At 49.3% G+C, this 19,628-nt stretch overlaps 1 protein-coding gene and 3 non-coding genes across 4 annotated transcripts; 3 read left to right on the top strand and 1 right to left on the bottom strand.

Annotated features, from left to right (window-relative positions):
* The first annotated feature begins 1,257 nt into the window (after positions 1–1,257).
* Positions 1,258–1,330, top strand: TRNAA-AGC (transfer RNA alanine (anticodon AGC)). Its single transcript has one exon. It is a non-coding gene; the product is annotated as a tRNA-Ala (tRNA).
* A 5,333-nt stretch (positions 1,331–6,663) lies between these two features.
* On the bottom strand, positions 6,664–6,736 carry TRNAK-CUU (transfer RNA lysine (anticodon CUU)). The gene has a single exon. It is a non-coding gene; the product is annotated as a tRNA-Lys (tRNA).
* A 2,215-nt stretch (positions 6,737–8,951) lies between these two features.
* On the top strand, positions 8,952–9,024 carry TRNAK-CUU (transfer RNA lysine (anticodon CUU)). Its single transcript has one exon. It is a non-coding gene; the product is annotated as a tRNA-Lys (tRNA).
* A 3,944-nt stretch (positions 9,025–12,968) lies between these two features.
* On the top strand, positions 12,969–17,213 carry LOC126539435 (uncharacterized). The gene is made up of 2 exons (XM_050186269.3): positions 12,969–14,054; positions 16,712–17,213. Exons 1-2 carry the CDS (start codon positions 13,155–13,157, stop codon positions 17,057–17,059), a joined length of 1,248 nt encoding a protein of 415 aa, XP_050042226.2. The 5' UTR covers positions 12,969–13,154; the 3' UTR covers positions 17,060–17,213.
* The last annotated feature ends 2,415 nt before the right edge of the window (positions 17,214–19,628 follow it).

Genomic DNA, 19,628 nt, shown 5'->3' on the forward strand with positions numbered 1-19,628 from the left:
GAATACGGTTCGTCTGCTACAACAACTGCTGTCTGTGCACGGGCGTGCAAGGAAAAGTCGGGATTTGTGGAATCTTTGTGAGGCTGCGCGAAGGAAGGCGAAGGGTAGAATTTTTAAAAAATACGACTAAGGTTGTCAGTAGTACAATGGCGACGGCAGTCAGCGGGACGCAGAGGGGTTACGTTCACTAAACGTAGTTGCAGGGATGTCTTGTTCGGCGGCAGAAGTAAAGACCTCCGATATCTTGCAGTGCGCGCACCCCGATCTCGGATGTCATGCGCCTGGCCGGCCCGGCTTATCCCACTGCACGACACAATAGAAAAAACACACGAGCTGCACGCAAAGCCTCTGAGGAGGTGAGACACAGCGATGGTCACAGAAAAAAAAAAAAAGTCCGCAACGAACGCCACGGCTTATTGTATGTGGCTCCTTGTTGTTGAGAAAAGCACTCCTGAGAAGAGGTACGCCAAAAATCGTTGCAGGTGATAGATGGTCTTTCATAAACGATATAAAATTGATAAAACGTTTTCTCGCTGCCGTTCTCGCACGTGCTTGCGCGCACTGGTATGGTAACGAGGTGGATGCTCAGAGAGAGAGAGAGAGAACACTCCCACAATTTCCTTTCGTACTACGCTCTCATTCGCAATGTTGATAGCCACGTTAGCATTCATCTGCGCCTTCGGAATTAATCCTGCACACAAAATCCATCGTAGCCGACATCCGCCGAAGCAACCTGGATAAAGTTGCGATTCCTAGTTCCGCTCGTCTACAGGATTTGTTCATTTCATTCGGAAAATAGAATATGTCACGCGACCAAGTGCGTTTTCACCTCATTAACTATAGTTAATAAGGTGAAAGTAAGTATGAAATTAAGTAAGTAAGTAAGCACTAAGTGAGTATACTTACTTAGTGCTCCATAACACATGATGCGACTACAGGCGAAACACTTATCGGTACCCCTTCCTCGCAAAGCAAGCAGAAGATAGCCGGCAGCATCTCGAACTGCGAAGTTGTTTGCCGGGCTATGCACGCACTTCGAAGGGCTCCGTTCAAAATGTTGCCGCGCGACGAATCTCACGTATTGAGATGGAAGGCATGCTTCATTGATCCGTGCGAACAAATACCCTTTTTGCGTTTTTATCTTTTTAAACCTGCACTGGCAAAGCGAAATTCAATCACACTCTCGTCCAGAAAACGCGCGGCAGTTTGCCGCTTGGCCTCTCACAAAACCGGTCCGCTTAGACGGGTTTTCCCGTCGGGGGTGTAGCTCAGATGGTAGAGCGCTCGCTTAGCATGCGAGAGGTACGGGGATCGATACCCCGCACCTCCACTTTCTTTTTTTTTTTTTGCTGTTTTTTTTTTCTAAGCTTGTAGTGTTTTAATGCACTTTGCAAGCCCAAGCCGCTCCTTTACTAAACCAACAGCGACGGTTCTTGCCAGCCGAACAACGCCGTTTGCAGCTTTTTTCGTGTCTACGCAATCAGTTTTCCCGCCAGCACCGCGATTTACCTACCGATGACGAAACTGGATGCTTTCGTTAAACCTAGCAACCTATTGAAGAACGCCAACTATGAAAGCGGTAACCTAAAAACTTGGGCGTCCACAGAAATGTAAGCATGTAATGTAAAAACGTATTCCTTGTCGATAGAGCAAGCAAACAATGTAGCTAAGATTTTATGGCTTCTCTTAATAAAAAAAGTTATTATAATAAGCATTTCGTTTTTCTGTTGAGAAATCTACATGCTTATTGTAGATCGTTGACAAAGAAAAAATACGAGCAAAGCCCATATGCGTGTGGGAGTTTTCTGCCAAAGAAGCAGATAGATAACTGATTCCCAGTGCCGCAACCTACCACATTTCGCCATCAGGGACAAAACGTTTAAATACTAAAACAAGAGCGTGATATCGAGTGGGCATTTCATTGAAATCAGCACATATATATGACACTTTTACATAAAAACGTGTCATAATTTCAGCGGGAACGTGGTGTTGAACAAAATACTTCTTGCGAATCTCCCCGATAAGCTTCTTGAAATGCTATGCAGCCCGACGGTTCGGGAATTCCAAAAGCTGGGAAAGCGAGGAGGGTGGGGAGTGGGAGGAGGAGCGAATATTCCCAGTCCTGGCCGGCTTCTTCGGAATCTATAGTTATCAATATAAAATAGGCTTCAGAACTGTCCGGCATAAACTGCTAGCAGTCCAGGACAACATTCATTTGGGCTAGATAGTGCATACTTGAATTAGGAAGGAACAGCGCCAACTAAGACGATCACGAGAGGGAGAATGACACAGGACAAGCGCCTGAATAAAGCGCCGTCATCTCTGAATACAGTGAATTAAGATAGATGAAGTTGGCGCTTGTCCTGTGTCGTTCTCCCTCTCGTGATCGCCTTAGTTGGCGCTGTTCCTTCCTAATTCAAATGCTAGCAGTACTCCCCTATATCCTCAATTATTATTTTATTGGATATAATCGATGAAGTTAAGCTAGTTGCCTACCGTTGATTCGTCATTCGAGAGGTCAGTTAAAACGTTGTGGGCCCCACGTTGAGAAAAATAAAAACTCAGGTTTTCACGATGAAGCACATTTTCTCCAATTAGATTATGTGAGAGTCCAGCACCACGTACAGACTATGCAGTCATCAAACGAATGTGATAACGATGACAGCACACCAGTACGCTCCGGTCACGCGAATACAAAAAGAAAAAGAAGAGAGAGAAGTACAGGGACCTGCATATTTCGCTTAACGGGTTTGAAAAAATATTTTGCGCTTACCGCTGCACTATTCGAGCTCAAATTTTGCGGTAGGATCGCATTTTGGAGTCTACGTCGTTCAGTGTAACGCTTACCACCGTTAATTGCCTGGTCTTTAAGAAAAAAATTACGCAGATTCCACTCACTGTGGGAATTGATGTAAGCCAAGCTTTCTGTGCTGATTGCTTTGATTGACGATAATTATCGGTCACGTTGATGGCGAAAGTTTAAGAAGTGTTGATTTGACATGCGATCGCTTCCGTAGTGTCGCCTGGACCCTGCGTTGCGTTTTAATTAATGCGGATTTGCTTCGGCACGCCCTGCGTAAGTTTTCCGCTTGACATATTTGCATGGTGTTTATTCTTCAGAAACAGCAATGTACTCTACATTACCTTGAACTAAAGTTTATGCAGTTTCCCGCAACCACTGTCGTGTTATAGTAGTAGCGTTGCCTTGCCTTCTCACGTCACCTTTTCCCTACGACCCCCCCCCCCCTCCGTGTATGGAGACTGCCTCTTCTCCCCCCCAGCTCTCTACAGTTCTATCTACGTCCCCTCTGGACTCGCATGTTAGTAGAAAGGCAAGCGCTGCAGTTTCTGCAATGCTTTTGAGGAGGGTCAGGAATGATTACAGCTGTCAAGAGGCTAATTAATGTGGCGATGCCCAGGAAGCTCCACATTGTGCGCATTCGACGCCGTGGGGTCGAAACCAGTTTCTCGCGTCGCCTTTTTTCTCTGCCTCGCTCCTGTCATTTATGCACACTCTCTGAACGGCCCCCGACGTGGTGTGCCAGACCGCAGCAGCTGCAGTGGGAAAGTCCAAGGAAGATGCAAAGAAAGCTTCGCTTTAAAAGTGCAAGTTTGCCTTCGTTTATGGGGATGCCAGCCGGGGCCGCGACAGCGCAAGTATAACCTTGTGTCGCCGCCTGCCGGCACTTGCAGAAAGGAGCGTTTCAGGAATGGATGCCGCGTGTTAAGCGATGCTTTTCTTTGCGAATCTCACCGGGTTTCGTGACAGTGAGAGCTGCGGCCTGGCTGTTGCAGAACAGGGCAACCAATCACAGCGGAGTACGCATGCCGAGCGCGCCGCTGGATTCCTTGCACCACCACCAGATGGCGCTCTTCTGCGCGCATCCGCGGCGGTATTGCATTAGCCTCTCTGTAATGCCTGAATAAAGCCTTCCGTGTCGCCTTGTGCGCACATTCAATAAACACAAACTCGTGTACCCGCTCTTTATGCACACACACAAAGCTTTGCTATATATAGATTCCAACTCGTTGGATCTGCTGCATTCTTTGTTTTTTCAAGTTTTATTCTTATTACGTGAAACAACCGGTGTGTTTGGAAAATGATGCAATGGACCAGAGGTGTCTCACTTGAAGAATTCCCGGCCGCTAGGTTCGCCCTGGGTTGACAAATATCGGGTTTAATCTCTCATACAAACAGGCAGGTACAGTAATAGAGCAGCAACTCCCAGGTTTATTTTATGCGGACGATATTGTGTTGCTCGCTAACAAGCAAAGTGATTTGAAACGTCTGGCTAATATCTGTGGACAGGAAGGCAACAATTTAGGTTTGAAATTAAGTGTTAGAAAATCAGGTGTTATGGTATTCAATGAAAACAGTGAACAGGCAGTGGAGATACAGGGCCAAGAAATACCTCGGGTAACAGAATATAAATACCTTGGTATATGGATAAACGAAGGCAATGGATATATGGGAACACAGGAAAAAAACACAACAGTCAAGGGGAAGAGAAATGCAGCCATAATGAAGCACAGAGCGCTATGGGGATACAATAGGTACGAGGTCCTCCGAGGTATGTGGAAAGGGGTAATGGTTCCAGGACTTACTTTTGGAAATGCGGTTGTTTGCTTTAAATCAGGGGTACAATCAGGACTCGACGGGAACCAAAGGTCAGTGGGTCGCCTCGCATTGGGCGCTCACGGGAAGACTACAAATGAAGCTGTGCAGGGGGATATGGGCTGGACTAGTTTTGAAGTGAGGGAAGCTTGCAGTAAAATTCAGTATGCAGAACGGCTGAGGAATATGGAAGAAAATAAATGGGCTGGGAGAGCGTTCAGGTATCTGTACAGGCAAAACATTGATTCACAGTGGAGGAAAAGAACTAGGAATTTTACCAGCAAGTATGCGGCCTGTGGGGTGGGCAACACAGCAACAAGGAAGGTCAAGCGGAAAGTCAGAGAGGCTGAATTAATCTCATGGGTGGCGGCAATGGAAAAGAAACCTGTCATGAGTAACTACTTAAGAGGAAAAAACGAAATCAGGAAAGAAACCATTTATGATAACTCAAAGGGAAGCTCATTACTTTTCGAAGCGTGATCGGGATGCCTTAGAACACGCACCTATAAAGCGAGATACAAGAAGGAAGAAGAAGCATGTGCTTGCTGCGGTAAAGCTAGGGAAACGACGGAACATATTTTATTAGAATGTGAAGACGTCTACCCAGCGGTCGATTTAGGCACCACTGGCCTCGTTGAAGCCCTTGGGTTCAGCGGGAGCAGTGGTAAAGCAAACAAGTCCGCAATAGACATTAGTAAGAGGCGATTGGAGGATTGGTGGAAGAAAAGTAGGGAAACGACAAAAGACGGAGACGTAGAAAAGCACAGTTCGCAATAGGGGATCAGAAAGTTTGGACGTGGTAGTTCATAGTGTTTTTTTTTTCTTTTTTCCTTGGTTAACCTAGGTAGGATATTAGGCAACATAGTAGCAAGAGCTTGGTGGCGCAACCCACCGCCCCGTTCCAAAGGGGACGCTCATAACATCCATCCATCCATCCATTAAGCAAGCTTACGCCTGGTGAGTAGAAAATAATTCATGACTTGTATATAATTCGGTAAACGTGAATGCAACGTGGGGTACTCATTAGTGATTTATCTTATTCTGATTGTAGTACTGGGAGCACGGTATCAATAACACAAACTACCTTGTGTAGCGCGGTGTTATGGCCGCTCCGCCCGAGTCTTCTGTGGCCGTGGCTTGCCCGATACGCTATGCGTCTACTTATAACAATATTTATCCCGCACAGGAACCTTATTACCTATGATTTTATTATATATAGTTGCGATATGCTAGATGCATATAATGATGACAAGTAACAGAGGAACAATGATCACTCAACAATAAGTCAAGCACTGCTGGGTCTCGGTGGAGCCGTATCGCTCGCACGTGCCCCCGACTTCGCTTTGATTCAAGGCTGCCACACCCAGGGGCGCCAGGTACCAGACGCTTTATCTTGCCGAGAGCATCAAGCGTTCCTGACGCATGGACTCCGGTCGTTACGCAGCCTGGTAGCAAGTACGGCTGCGATAATTCACGCCGCCACCCTGTATTATTGTGCCGCTGTATAGAAACGGGCGAGAGAGAACGACGGCAGTAATTGTTGAAGACATGTGCGCGTGTGTATAGGAGATGCGCGCCGCAAACCACTTACTTATATTTACACCTGTGTGACAGCTCACGGCCCAATTAGCATTCGCTTTAGTCGGACGCGTACACTGCTGCGAACGAGCATGTTCACGATGACAGAAACGCAGGCAGCTTAGTGTGTAACCACGTCGTCCTGCTGCGCCCCCACCTGCCGGAGGTGGTGCGAGGTTATAAACAGGAATATGCACGAACCCATAGCCTGGAACCGAGGGGCTGTTGCTGTGAGATCGAATTCCTTGCTCTGCTCTTCTTTGCTGTCATTTCTCAGTGAGGTAGAATGGTGATTTCCAGAAACGTGAACTAAATGCTGGGGTTTTACGTGCCAAAATGAAGGTTCGGAACATAAAAATGTGTATAAATAAAGTAATCAATCAATAACACATGGGCTACATTTTTGCTAGTACAACTCAAAAGTATAAAAAGCTAAAAAAAAAAACGCAACACTACGAAAAAAAAAAACACGCCCAACGTGGGGCTCGAACCCACGACCCTGAGATTAAGAGTCTCATGCTCTACCGACTGAGCTAGCCGGGCGCCGGTTTTTTTCTTGAGTTAATTTTGGGACGCGCCTCAAGTGACCATTCGCCCGGCAATTTTGCGTGTATTAGGATTTTTCTAGGAAAAACGCCTTTATGCAGAACGTATTGAGCAACAGAAAGCTGTATCGGGAGTTTTTTCATGCCCTTCTACAATTTTCTCATTGGCACTTCTTAATCTAACTATAAATATTCACAAGTTCATTAATTAATTGAAACTGATTATATAATTAGGTGGTACGCAAAAAAATAAACTGAGTATCTCCAAGCGACGGCAAACAACATTACCTTGGTTCAATCTACCCACGTGCGGGCGGATCCAGGGGAGGGGGGGGGGGGGGGGGTTAAGGGGCGGTCTGTAACCAAATGGTCATGATTTGTTCTTAGCTAGTTGCATCCCTTAGTGTCTTTTTTTATCGACACCTTGCAGATGCGACCAGTTTGAAAAAAAAATTATTGACATCAGTGGGCATGGTCAAACCTTCTAATAGCACTAAATACTAATAACTGTGAGGAGACAGAAAAGGAAAGTAGAATTCGCACTTAAGCTCTTCACTAACGAGAAAAATGCAGGCAAGAAACCAAACACATTTTGAACATTTCATTTCAAATTGTTGCAGAAGGGCAGATAAAATAGTCGTGAAAAAATTTTCATTTTCTAACGATACAAATGAGTCCACAGAAAGTCGCGAATTTTGTGCATGAAATGCATTGTTTTCCTGTGCCTGCAAGGAGAACATTGTCTCTTATTTTTACCATGCTGCAAACTAATGACCACGTACTTGTGCCTGCATGCAAGGAGAACATTGTCTTATTTTTACCATGCTCCCAACTAATGACCACGTACGTGGTCATTAGTTGGGAGCATGGTAAAAATAAGAGACCATTTTCTCCTTGCGGGCACAAGAAAACATTGCATTCCATGCACAAAATTCTCGACTTTGCTTTGCAATCTTTGATCATGCAATGCCTTTTCAATTTTACGAAATTCTGGGAAGTAGTAAAAAAAACAATTTTCTCGCGTTGCCGTCAGGCAGCTAGTAGGCTGGTCTTCTCTGGATATGCTGGTCTACTTTCGCGCCTCTATTTCCGGATACCATTTCGATTTGGGTTATATCTGGTTAATGTTTCGGCTACAGCCTGCTTGAAAGACAGGAGGGCCGCACCTTTTTTTGTTGTTATTGTTGTTGTAGGTACAAAGGTATTGAGCCGTAACGGCATTCAACCCACGCATTGCTGACACCAATTAATACCTGGAAAGTGTGTGAGTATCCCGAAGGCCCATTTCCTAGAGTTGACCTTCGTCCTAGCATATGAAATATACCTGTCGATGAGGTCCACTCCCCTCATCAATCGGTTGTGTTGATAAGTGGGAATTGGTTATTGGCTTTGGGGGGGGGGGGGGGGGGGGCGATCGCCCAATCGCCCCCGCCCTGGATCCGCCACTGCTTACGTAGTGTTTGCATATTTTTAATGTTTGGCTGAAGTTACGTACGTGAAACACCCTGTATATTGCCGTACAACAAATTGGAAAGTGTTGTACGGGCGTTCATACCACACATCCAACGCGTGAGCATAGTTAACAGAGGATAAATATTCTTTTCTTTTTTCGTTTCTTTTCCGGCTTTCTTTTATAACCTTTCAGACAGGCCGGTTACGGGTCAGGTTTGGAATGACCGGGCCAGTGCATGGCACTTTCAGTCGGATTCGGGTCGGACCCGGGCCTGAAAGAAACCTCCCGTGCGGCGGTCTAATCCAGATTCCTAGAACACACTATTCGGAACAAAAAAAAAGGGGGGGGGGAGGAGAAGGAAATAAAGGGAGGCAAAATCAGCCAATGCGCTATCTCGGAGGCCATGCTCTGTGCGGCGTAGTTGGACACGACGGCACAAGATGACGCCACCATAGCTGTAGCTCGCGTATCTTCAGTGTTCCGTAAATGGTCATTCTAAACGCCTTCCGTTTTTTTGTGTGTGCAACCACACTGGCTCGCACAGCTGTCGGTATTTCGTATTACTATCGCACTGATTGCACTGGAACGTGACAGTCTAGATGTTGCAACGGCGCTTTGCGCGTGACGTTTGGTTTCTCTCGTGACCCGATCAACCTGGTTCAAAAGACACTCGCGCTTAATGAATTAATCTGTTACCGAGTCGCGGCTTTAACTAATGCGCACTGTGACGACACGTGCCAAAATTGACGTTCGACCCGTCGCCCGGCTAGCTCAGTCGGTAGAGCATGAGACTCTTAATCTCAGGGTCGTGGGTTCGAGCCCCACGTTGGGCGAATTTGTTTTTTTGCACGGTATTGTATTTTGTAATTTTTTGTTTCGGTTATTATGCTTATGAGATGTACTCACAAAAATAAAGTGCATGTGTTATTGACTGATTACTTTATCTACATTTCTGTGTTTACTATCACTGTAACCCATGTCACAGATTTCTGCACGAGGATGAAGTATACTTTGCATAGTTCACGAATGCTGAGGAGAAAATAAATACAAATTGCAGGAAGAAGGCTTAATTTCTAGCATGTGCGACATGCGTAAATGGTAAGCAGTATGTACTGTCAAGAGCTGAGAAGTGAAAATTCGAACACTAGAAAAATACAAAGCGTGGGTATTCATAATCCGCAATCTGCCGCATAAGAGTAAGGAGAGGAAGATACAAACTTTAATGATACGCTGGAGATGTTAGCCTGGCTGATTGCCTGTCATGCTACTCCAGGTACTGTGTGACAATTATGATATAAATAGTGACCACATAAACACTTCTATATTCATCTCGACAGTTTATGGTGAATCAGACAACATAAGCTGTTCCAACAAATATCACCAGCACAAAACAAGCCGGAATAGCAGTACAATTATCTCAAACGGCGGTAAATATTGCCGCAGGGCTCGATCGCTTGTTAACTAACGAAATGTGCAGAAAGAATTTTGCGCACTACAGGAGATCTGCTGCTCTCCATCATTAAAAGAAAATATTCGGCCATCGCGGCCGGGATTGACCCCGCGGCCACCTCGGGCTCTGCATCGCAACGACACAGGCACTGAGCGAGCGTCGTGGGCGCACACCCAAACAAATGTACCGCACCCTTTGGGTCGTATCATGCTACACAACGATAATCGTCACCTGTCTTGCTTGCGCCTCCTGTCTTGAAAACGCGGCGCTCGCTACTTTCCTGTCGGGAATGCCCTGTCATGCTGATAACGCGCATGCCGTTCGTGACTTGGAAGTACCGGGCTCGCAGCGTTAAAGAAAGGAGAGAAAGATGACGATTATCGTCGTGTGGCAAGATGAGATTCAGAGGGTGTAGTTTTGTTTAAGAGCGTAGGAAAGTTGCTATAGTCATGCAGATCGGATAGTTCATGTGGGCATTGCGATGTTGTTTGGCTCATTTCCTGGTGACTTATACGTTCGCGTGCCGCAGCTACGACCGCAGCATTTCCTCCCGTCGGAATAGCACGCCCAGTAAACCACGGCGTGCACAAACAAGCAAGCAGCCGGCTGTGATCGCCACCTTCCTAGAAAAAAAAAAAAAAAAACTGTACTCTCGCCACCCATACAAGCGAGAATGCCATAGTGGTCTTCACCGACTCTCAAACAGCGGCACGATCTCCATCAAAGCGATCAACATACTGAAACGTGGCGACACTCCTCCCCCCTACACCTGCATAATGTGGTTCCGGGACACGAGGGACTCGAGGGGAATGAAGCGGCACACACCGCGGCCCGCGCAAGCGTCAACCGGGCCTTCCCGCACGAGATTCTAGGCATGTCCCACCCAACCAAATCAGCGGAGGAAACGGAAACAATACCGCTAACTTATCAAGCACTACTGCAGCACTATCGGCTTGGACGCAGGGTATACACTCCACCACATCCAAAACTATATAACGAGAAACGAAGGCACCGACTACAGGCGACTCCAGAGCAATACCTTTACCCACGGAAGCTTACTGCATCATTTCCACCCGACGCTATACAGCTACACCTGCCCACGCTGCAACGTGCCTGACACCCTGGCGCACCTCCTCCTGCAATGCAAGAACACCTGAGCAAGCATCACAGCGACACAACTAGTAGCCCCAGCAGCGCAGACCCAAAACTCCTCGCTAAAGCGTGGGAGGCTGCGATCTCTCAGTCGGACATGGTCGTCCAGCGCGAAATCCTCGCCCGGAGGGCGGTCCAAGCCAGAGGGTTCCTGGAATAAGGGACCCTCCCCCCTCGACTGATAAGTCAATGCTTCAAATAAAGGTTTCATTCTCTCTCTCTGCACTCTTTCGGACGTGAGTCACGCGCAAATGCAGCAAACTCATTCCACTAACCATGCTTAGACGAGAGAAAGAAAAAAAAAAGGGGGGTGCAGGGCGAATGATCGCACAGCGCGTTTCAAAGTTGCATGAGTTACTTGACATGATACAGTATAGATAGGCAAAATTCTAGACGTCAACGGCTAGCTTATCATAATACTCGATTAGCTCTAGCAGGCTAGGTAGCACTGTTGCCGCCCCGTTTAGTCATCACTCCACCTCTTCAATAACACGGTATTCCACAAAGGGCACACGGACAAGCTGAAATTACGTGGCCGAACCCGTGCAGTGAAGCGAGTCCCGCGGTGCAGCTCTTCTCTGACTCATGGAAGTGCTGCTGCGCTGGCAGCAGGGCGCCATGATAGAGCGTTACATGGGGAGGTGGCGACAACCACTCTCAGGTACACTTGGGGCAGCTGTCTGGTACGTATGGCAGGTCATATTAGTACTCGCATACCGTGTTGTTCAGCTCGTAATTGGAGATTGATTGATTGAAACCACGTTTTATTGTATGAAACAGTACTAAGCTCTTGGTGCCGTGCCCTATACGAAAGCAGAATGTAGGTTAAGCGGAACTGTGGCCTATTGCGATTCTGCGGATTTTGCAACGCTGCGGCCGTTCTTCAGTTTTGGAATTACTGCACCCCTTTATATAGGTCGCAATGGATGTGCCTCGCAACGCTTGTTGAGAGGCGGTCTGTCATTCTATACGTTTGTCCCCTCACATTGAATAGGTCTAAAGAACAGTGTTTTTTGGTGCAGCATGTAATATAACAAGACAAAGATACGATGCGCAGTATGGACAAATACATTTTTCATTCAATAGCGTGCGACTTACTTTCCCTAGTAGTGCTCTCTCGAGGTCATGAGCATGCCTGCGTGGCAATATATTTTTTTTTTGTTCTTGGATGCTTTTTTCTTCTTCTCTTTTTTTTCGAAAATAGGTGCTGTTGCGTACTTCAGGGTAGCGTATCGTACTGCTGCCGAGTTGTAGCGACGCCTGTTTATCGAAGCTCGACCGACGTGACCATTGGGTAGCGTGGCGTTGTCGGCGGGCTGCAGGCTTCCGGTAGACCATAGCGACCAGTCAAGGACGAGACGATTTCTAGTGCGAAATTTGCACGGCTTATTCAAAGGTTGGTGAAAGATGACGAGAAGAGAACGAAGTGATAAAAGTACATTTCGGAGCCCCTTAAATTAGCTCTCTAAAATTGTGGGAGGGATCTTGCCTCCGTCGACGTCACGTGACAGGCACAGAGTCTGGTCTGTGGATGGGCGTCCCGCCTCCGGTTATACCAAGCCTCAAGTCCATAGACGTTTTTCCTTTCTTCTAGGCGACGTTGGTTCGCGGAAAGGGCGTTCCGCCACCGTAGATACCAAGCCTGCAGCAAGGAATGAGCTTCCCGCCTCCGGTTATACCAAGCCTCAGGTCCGGGAATCGTAGACGCTTATCCTTCTCTTTTGCGCGTTGCTAGTTCGCGGAAGTTCTTTTGTAGAGCTTGACAGTTCGAGGAAAGGGTCCCTCTAAAGTCGCACACACACAAAAGGGGCCTGTAACCATTGCGGGGCTTCCGCCAGACCGGCATACACTCGAGACAACCATGGCGAATTAGGAAGTCCGTCTTCGTTTCGATGAGGCATGGTGGGCGAGAGTCCTTTTTGCGCGGGATGCTAGACGCCAACCGTAACAGTGACTCACCAAGATGTCAATTACTTTCTTTTGCTGTTTACAAGGTAAATGCCGCGATGCAACATCTCCTATGCTAAACGTTTACTAGCTTACAACGCGATACTGTCCTATCTTGGCCTCCGGTAATGGTGCGAATCAGTAGCAGTGCCACCTACGTATAATCATCTCTGATCGCCAGTTTACAGTAGGGGAAGAAGAAGAATTGAAGAAGAGCGAGTTGGCGGGTGCACGTGATCCGCGCCGCGTGCTTTGCGCTACCCCTCACTTAGCGTTCCATTCGTAGCTGCTCTGCTTATGCTAAGTCGAAGGCGCCTTCCCGAGCCCTTCGCGAGCCTCGAAAAAGCCAACGCTGCCGCACCGGTACGTCACGTCCGCTGAGTACCTCCGAGCAACCCCATCGGCAGGTCGAAGATGTCGCACTCGCCGCGCAGGAAGGTCTCGGAATCGACGTCAAAGACTTCGCCGCTGTCGAGGCCTCCCACGGAGTCGGCCTCCCGCAGCTCCAGGGCTTCCCGCCTGCTTCAATCTGTCCGGCGCAGCATCGCCACCGAGATGACGGCCGCGATGTCCGAGGCGACCGTGGCGCGGCGGCCCTTCCTCATGGCGGAGACCGTGGGCGAGCTCCAGGAAGAGGAACGCAGCACGTCCACCTTCTCCTGGGACGCGTCCCTGCTCGCCTCGAGCGCCTCCCTCTTCTGGGTGATGCTGGACGTGATGTTCAAGGTGAACCCGTCCATCGCGACGCCCAAGCTGCTGTTCCACTTCTCGTTGGGCATCTTCGTCGGGAGCATGACGCTCATGTCGGGCATCGCCGAGCCCTACGGCCCGCTGACCGCCCAGTCGCTGCTGTTCGTGCGCAGCGTCGCCATGACCGGCGCGCACTTCGCGCGCCTCTTCTCGCTGCGGTTCCTGACCGTGATCGACGCGTACACCGTGAGCAGCCTGGGACCCGTGCTGGCGGTGCTGCCGGAGTGCGCCAGCCGTGAGGGGGCCACCGTGGGTCGCGTGCTGCCGCTGTGCATGGCCGCGCTCGCGCTGTGCCTGCTGGGCTACTCGAAGCAGTACCGCGCCGCGGATCCCACGTCGGCGCGTCGCTTCGCGGCCGGCTGCGCGCTCACGCTCACGGCCTCGGTGCTGCGCGCCGCGGTGAGCCACTTCAACAAGGCCACGTGGCACCTGCCCAGCGTGGTGCAGGAGTTCCACTTCTCGTTCGTCAGCCTCATCGCGTCCTGCGTGCTGGTCGTGTTCTTCGACAACATGCGCACCCTGTACGACGACCTCGACATGGGCGCCATGGTGTTCCTGGCGCAGGTATGAGCGGCGGCCAATGGCGGGCGTGAATTCGCGGCTGGCGCGGTACAGACGGGCAGCGTTCGGCGAACGACTATACAGTGTCGCACTGCGGGCTTGTTATTGTTAGTACAGCGTCTTGGAATGGCAGACTAACGCGAGCAAGACAAGGACGCTGAAGAAAACGTGAACGCACAGAAACGGCGCTTGTGTCTTGCGCTGTGTCTGTATTTGCGTTAATGTTTTCTTCCGTGTCATCGTCCTGCTTCCAAGACGCCTTTCTGATTTCCAAGACGCCAAGAGGAGCTTTCTGGTAGAAGCGCGGCTTATTGCGTGGGCCGTGGATGCGCGCAGGCGAGCGTCATCAGGACGGTGTTACAAGGAACTGGGCGCACCGCTCTTTGAATGGTAAGAACGCTGGAAAAGGGGTTTGCGTTTCAGCTTCCGCGTAATAGAATTATGTTTTTTCGTATAATCAAATGACAATGAGACGCTATCATGCCTGTAGGTTGTGTCAGTGAGCAAAACAATAACAAAGTGAAAGCGGCAGCGAACGTTTCGACGTGTGGACTTGTCTTTTTGAAGGCGACATATGCTTCCCTCGGCGCGGTATATATGAGCATAGGGTTCTAATTGGGAGAGGGGGTAAGGCGGGTGTGTGAGGCAACGATCGAAGGTGTGTTAGCGGCGTAAGTCGTACGCCGCTAAGTGTGTATGTCGTACTTCCCGATTTTTCTGACGCATTTTACTTGAGACATTGCATTAGTTCAGCAACGTCTCTGCGCTACACGGAGGGCCTGCCTGATTATGCATGGTTCCGGACTATTTTTCGCTCACAAAACGGCCGACGCTGGACGCCGCCGCCGGATTTTCTGTGACACCGGGGTCCTAGCCATACACAGCTTCGCCGTAAAACGGGGCACCGGACGCATCGGCCAACGTCGCCTGTAAACGTTCCCTCCTGACGGACGCCGCTGCATGATGACTACTTAACGGGGAGGATGACGGCTGTGGGAATCAAGCGTTGAGCAAAGCATATTATGCAAGGAAAGAGAGAGAGAGTGATTGTCAAGAGAAATAGGCGCTATTTTCTGCAACCCTTTAGGGAGCACGGCTCAGCGCCTTGGGGAAGGGGAGAAAAGAGAGAAGTCCGAGGCGGTCACAGAGCCCATGTTTGACAGCGGTAGCCAGGCGGCGCATTCACACGTTGTACGACAGCCCCGTGTCCTCCAGGAACGTGAGAAGGTACCTGAAGGAGGAGCTGGTGTTGCCGGCAAAACAAGGAAAGAGCGAAAGTTCTCTTGGCATTATAGTACCACAGCGGCGAGAGAGAAGGCTGGTACACGGCCAGAAATGTAGTTTTCTGGATCTTGCACATATATAGCAGACGAACCACTGCTCACGATAGAATATTGCTATTTTATATTTTATTTTCTGTAAAAGATAAAGCTTTTACGTGGTTAGGTTAAGACACACTCTTCGGAAGGTATGCCTCAGACTGCCACTTGAACTTTATAATTACCGGAAGTGCTGGAAATAATGTTGACCGAAAAGGAGTGTGTTACCGAGAACCGGTGTTGTTGTTGCGCAGTATACTTGTAGGCAGTGCCGACGTTCCAAAGCGTAAAACCGTTCATTCCTTCGTCTTTCAAGCCTCAATCCTACATATACTATATAAGCGCCACACGATAAGAGAGACGTAGTAATATATCTGTAGGTGTTTTGGTGACCATAGAGGAAGTTAACAAATTTGTGCTAATTATGATTTTTATCGAGCTTCACGTTCCATCCACTGGGCTTAGCAAGACTAAACTCGTGAACAATAAAGTGTACATTCGAAGCTATAGTGAAGTTAGTCCAATGTTATAGGTGCATTGGGCACGCCGCACAAAATTGCTAGTTGGGATGTAAGCAGGTGGCTTATCACCTATTGAAAATTTTCCCACGTTAAGCAGAGACACTCGGTGATTAGAGTCAACTGGTAAGTTCAGAAGTGTTTCAGGGTGCTAATTTTAAGCAGTCGCACCTTCGATGCCGGCAGTGGGACGGCTTAGGGTATAGGACCGCCGAAAGGAAGCGGTGGGCAGCATGTAAGAGGGCTTGAGAAAGATTGAAAACTGGGCTAGTGGGTCGATGTCATTGTTGCCCGGCAGTTGGCCAACGGCGCACCCGACAACAATAAACCAGGAGCGAGGAGGACGGTGCCGCTATAGCGAGAAGTGTGGCAAGACATTGTTCGCAAGCTGCTACCTATACCTTTGTAGCAATTGCTACTATCGGGTGGATGTCTGATTTTCCTTTTATTAACTGCTACCTATAGTACGTGCCAATTATTTCTGCGCTAAACATCGCTAGTGTTTACTACTGTTATATTAAACAGTGGGTGAACAACAGGTGCCTCAACAAGAAGCCGACGTCGCGCCAGGAGACTTCGTCATAGCCCTGACGACGATGAAATCCTCAGGTCGACTCGTTGGCTCCGGTGTATACTCAATTCTGGAGCCACTTCGAGTCTGCCTTCTTCTTGTAAACACACTTGTCGCGTTCGGATTACTCCTGCGACAACGCGCTACATCTTTTGCCATCGACGCTTTGCACTTTCAGCGAAGCAAGCTTTCTTTTCCTCGCTCGCTCCCTTTCTGATTGCTCGGCGATCTTTTTTGCGTCGATCTTCCCAGGTGAGCTTCGCGTACCTCTTCGCCCTGACCAAGGCGCGCAGTATGGAGCACCACGGCGTGGTCAACCTCTTCGTGTACGTCCTGGACGCGTGCCTGTCGCTCGCCGTCTCGCACCTGGTGCTCGACGAGGTGTCGGGCCGCCAGAGCGACTGCGCCGCGCTGCTCGTGATGGCGGCCGTCATCATCGTCGAGGCCTGTCGCATCGGCCAGGTGCACGTGGACTCGTGCAGCCACCACACCTGGTGGCTCGTGCTCAACTTGCCCGTCATTTCGCCCCCGAGGCTGCTGTCCCCGGGAAGCGAGTCACGTGCACTTTCGGCCGTGCTCGCTGATGTGCAGCGCCGTTAGTGCGTGCATATGCCACGTCACGCCAGGCGGGGGCCTTCTTTCCCTATAGGGACTTTATTTTAGAGGCGCATCACGCCAGTTTGTTTCGTTTTGTGTTTAATACCGATCGTGTGACAGCTTCGCGCATAAAGAATGCTTTTGATTTTTCTGCTGATGTCCGCCTTCCCCATTCTTCGTTCGTGTATTCGTCGATGATGTTCTTTGACGATATACGATTGGTGTGTGTGCGCCGGCCTGGCAACGTCGCCTCACGTCACGTTCACCTTTGTCACCACCCCCGCCATCGCCAGATAAACGATATTCTTTGGTTCTGTCCTTCTATATATGTATTGTGAGCCGAACACACTCTAATTTCCCACTTTGTGTTAAAAAAAATGTGGAGGGCGCTTAAGCTTCGCCTTTAATGGCTCATTCACACCGGCGACTTGAGGAGGTCGCGCGACCATTTGCGGCTCGCGATCAAAAAGCGACCGAAGGCCACTGATGTTCCCACCGGCAAGCCCGGCAGAGCGCGACCCGCAAGTCGCAATCCCGGAGTTTATCGTTCTCAGCGAGAACTCTCGGAATCTACGTGGAATTTGCCGCGACGCGGGAGGAGGCCGGATGTAGACACATGAAAGATCACTTCCGGTGCGCCGCTGATTGGTTTATCAGTTTTGCGACCACGGTCGCGCGACTGGCCCAAAATGGTCGCTTTTCGAGAAAAGCGACCGTTTGCGACCATTTACGACTGGTCGCTTTGCGACCAACTTGGCCGCGTGACGACTGTCAGTCGCCGGTGTGAATGAGCCCTAAGAGTGGAACGCGACAGCATTCAATAACCCCGGATTGCTTTTCATGCTTCGCGGCAACTGCAGCTTGTGTAACCGCAGCGGTTACCGGAAAACGCTGGCGGCGAACGCTATGCACGAAGGCGAGCTTTCTGGTAGAAACGCGGTCTCTGGCGTGGGTCGATCTTTTTAACGCGATAGCGTTAAGGATCCCGGGTCGGCGTCCAGCGTTGGATGTCGCCTCGGCAAAAAAGTATTTCGAACCAATTTCCGAACCACGCATGCTCAATCACTTCTCTACCACCAAAGTTGTTCATACCTTCTATTCCATTCTTTACAAAGTTATTCCTAGGAATTTTTTAGAACGGCAGCCCACAAACAAATGTAGTGAAAAAAGAAAAAACACCGACAGTGCATGTCCTTTATGTTAGCTCTTCTCAAACTGAAAGTGCAAAACAATAATAATAGATCGACTCACGCAAGAGGCCGCCTTTCTACAGGAAAGCTCGATCGCCATCGTGAATCACTTTCGCAGCCAGCGCTTCCCGGTAAACATTGCGGTTACGTAAGCTGCAGTTCCCGGGAAGCATGAAAAGCAGTAAGCGGTCATTGAACGCTATTACGTTCCACTCTTAAAGGCGAAGCTTAACCGGCCTCCAAATTTTAATATTCCAGTCTGAGAAGAGCTCACATAAAAGATATGCGCTGTCGGCGTTCTTTATTTTTAAGTTTGTTTGTGGGCTGCCGTTAAAATTCCGAGGAATAACTTTGCAAAGAATGAAAGACAAGGTATGAGAGAGATATATATATAACTTTATTATGTCCTTGATAGGGTGCAGGGGCGGTGGGGGTCGGGAGACTAACCCCTAGTCCCCCCCTTCCTCAGACGGCGGCCAGTCCTTGCTTTCTGGCGGCGTCTTCGGCCATCCGGACGGCCCAGAGCTGCTCCTCTAGGTCCAAGCTGAGCAGCAAAGTCTCCCACTGCTCGGCCGTAGTTATGAGGCGTGTGTTAGTGCGGTAGGTGTTGGTGGGTAGGGCTTTGGGGCATTGCCAGATAATGTGATCGAGGTCAGCGCGGGCCTCGCACGCTTTGCAGAGTGGGGAGTATGCATCGGGGTAAATGCGGTTGTAAAGCACGGGGTTCGAGAAAGTTCGCGTCTGAGGGAGTCGCCAAGTGGTGGATTGATATTTATTCAGCGTTTTGTGAGCTGGGGGGTAGCGTAACCGCTCTCTGCGGTAGTGGAGGAGAATTCCTCTGAACGTGACCATTCGATCCCGCGCGTGACCGCGATGCAGAACAGAGGGCTGGTCGGGATCGGAAGACTCGGGAGAAGGATGATGCGCCCGGTGTGCGAGATGAGCAACTTTAGTGGTAGAAGAGTGGTTGGTTCATGCGTAGTTCAGAATTTGGTTAGAAATTCCTTTTGCCGAAGCGGATTTTCCGCGACACGGGGCTCTTAACGCTGTCGTCTTAAAAGCAAGGGGGGTGGCAGTTGTTGTTTATCTTTACTATAATTGAGTGGGTACACCACAAATGGCAGGCATATATGTGTACGATGGAGGCAGCTGACGCATACCAGGGTCAATTGCAGATCAGTACGCGAGGCCGGCTTTATTTCTTTTTTTTTATGCGACAACGTCAAATGGCCCGCTTAGTGGAAAAATTTAGTGCACTTCTACTCTCTGAAGAACAATGACCAACGAAGGTGTGGATGTGGGCCGCTTACTGCCGAACTGCACCTCCGCCGGGGGTCGGCCCGGTATTGCACCATCTTCGGGATCGGCCAACGTATGGGAAT

The sequence above is a fragment of the Dermacentor andersoni genome, chromosome 3, assembly GCF_023375885.2.
Source record: "Dermacentor andersoni chromosome 3, qqDerAnde1_hic_scaffold, whole genome shotgun sequence".
Lineage (NCBI taxonomy): Eukaryota > Metazoa > Arthropoda > Arachnida > Ixodida > Ixodidae > Dermacentor > Dermacentor andersoni.

Bases quoted from the DNA above. Each gene is read 5' to 3' on its own strand.
- LOC126539435 (XM_050186269.3), top strand. From the start codon at position 13,155: ATGTCGCACTCGCCGCGCAGGAAGGTCTCGGAATCGACGTCAAAGACT. The intron at 14,055-16,711 runs GTATGAGCGGCG...CGATCTTCCCAG, and splicing joins CCATGGTGTTCCTGGCGCAG to GTGAGCTTCGCGTACCTCTT.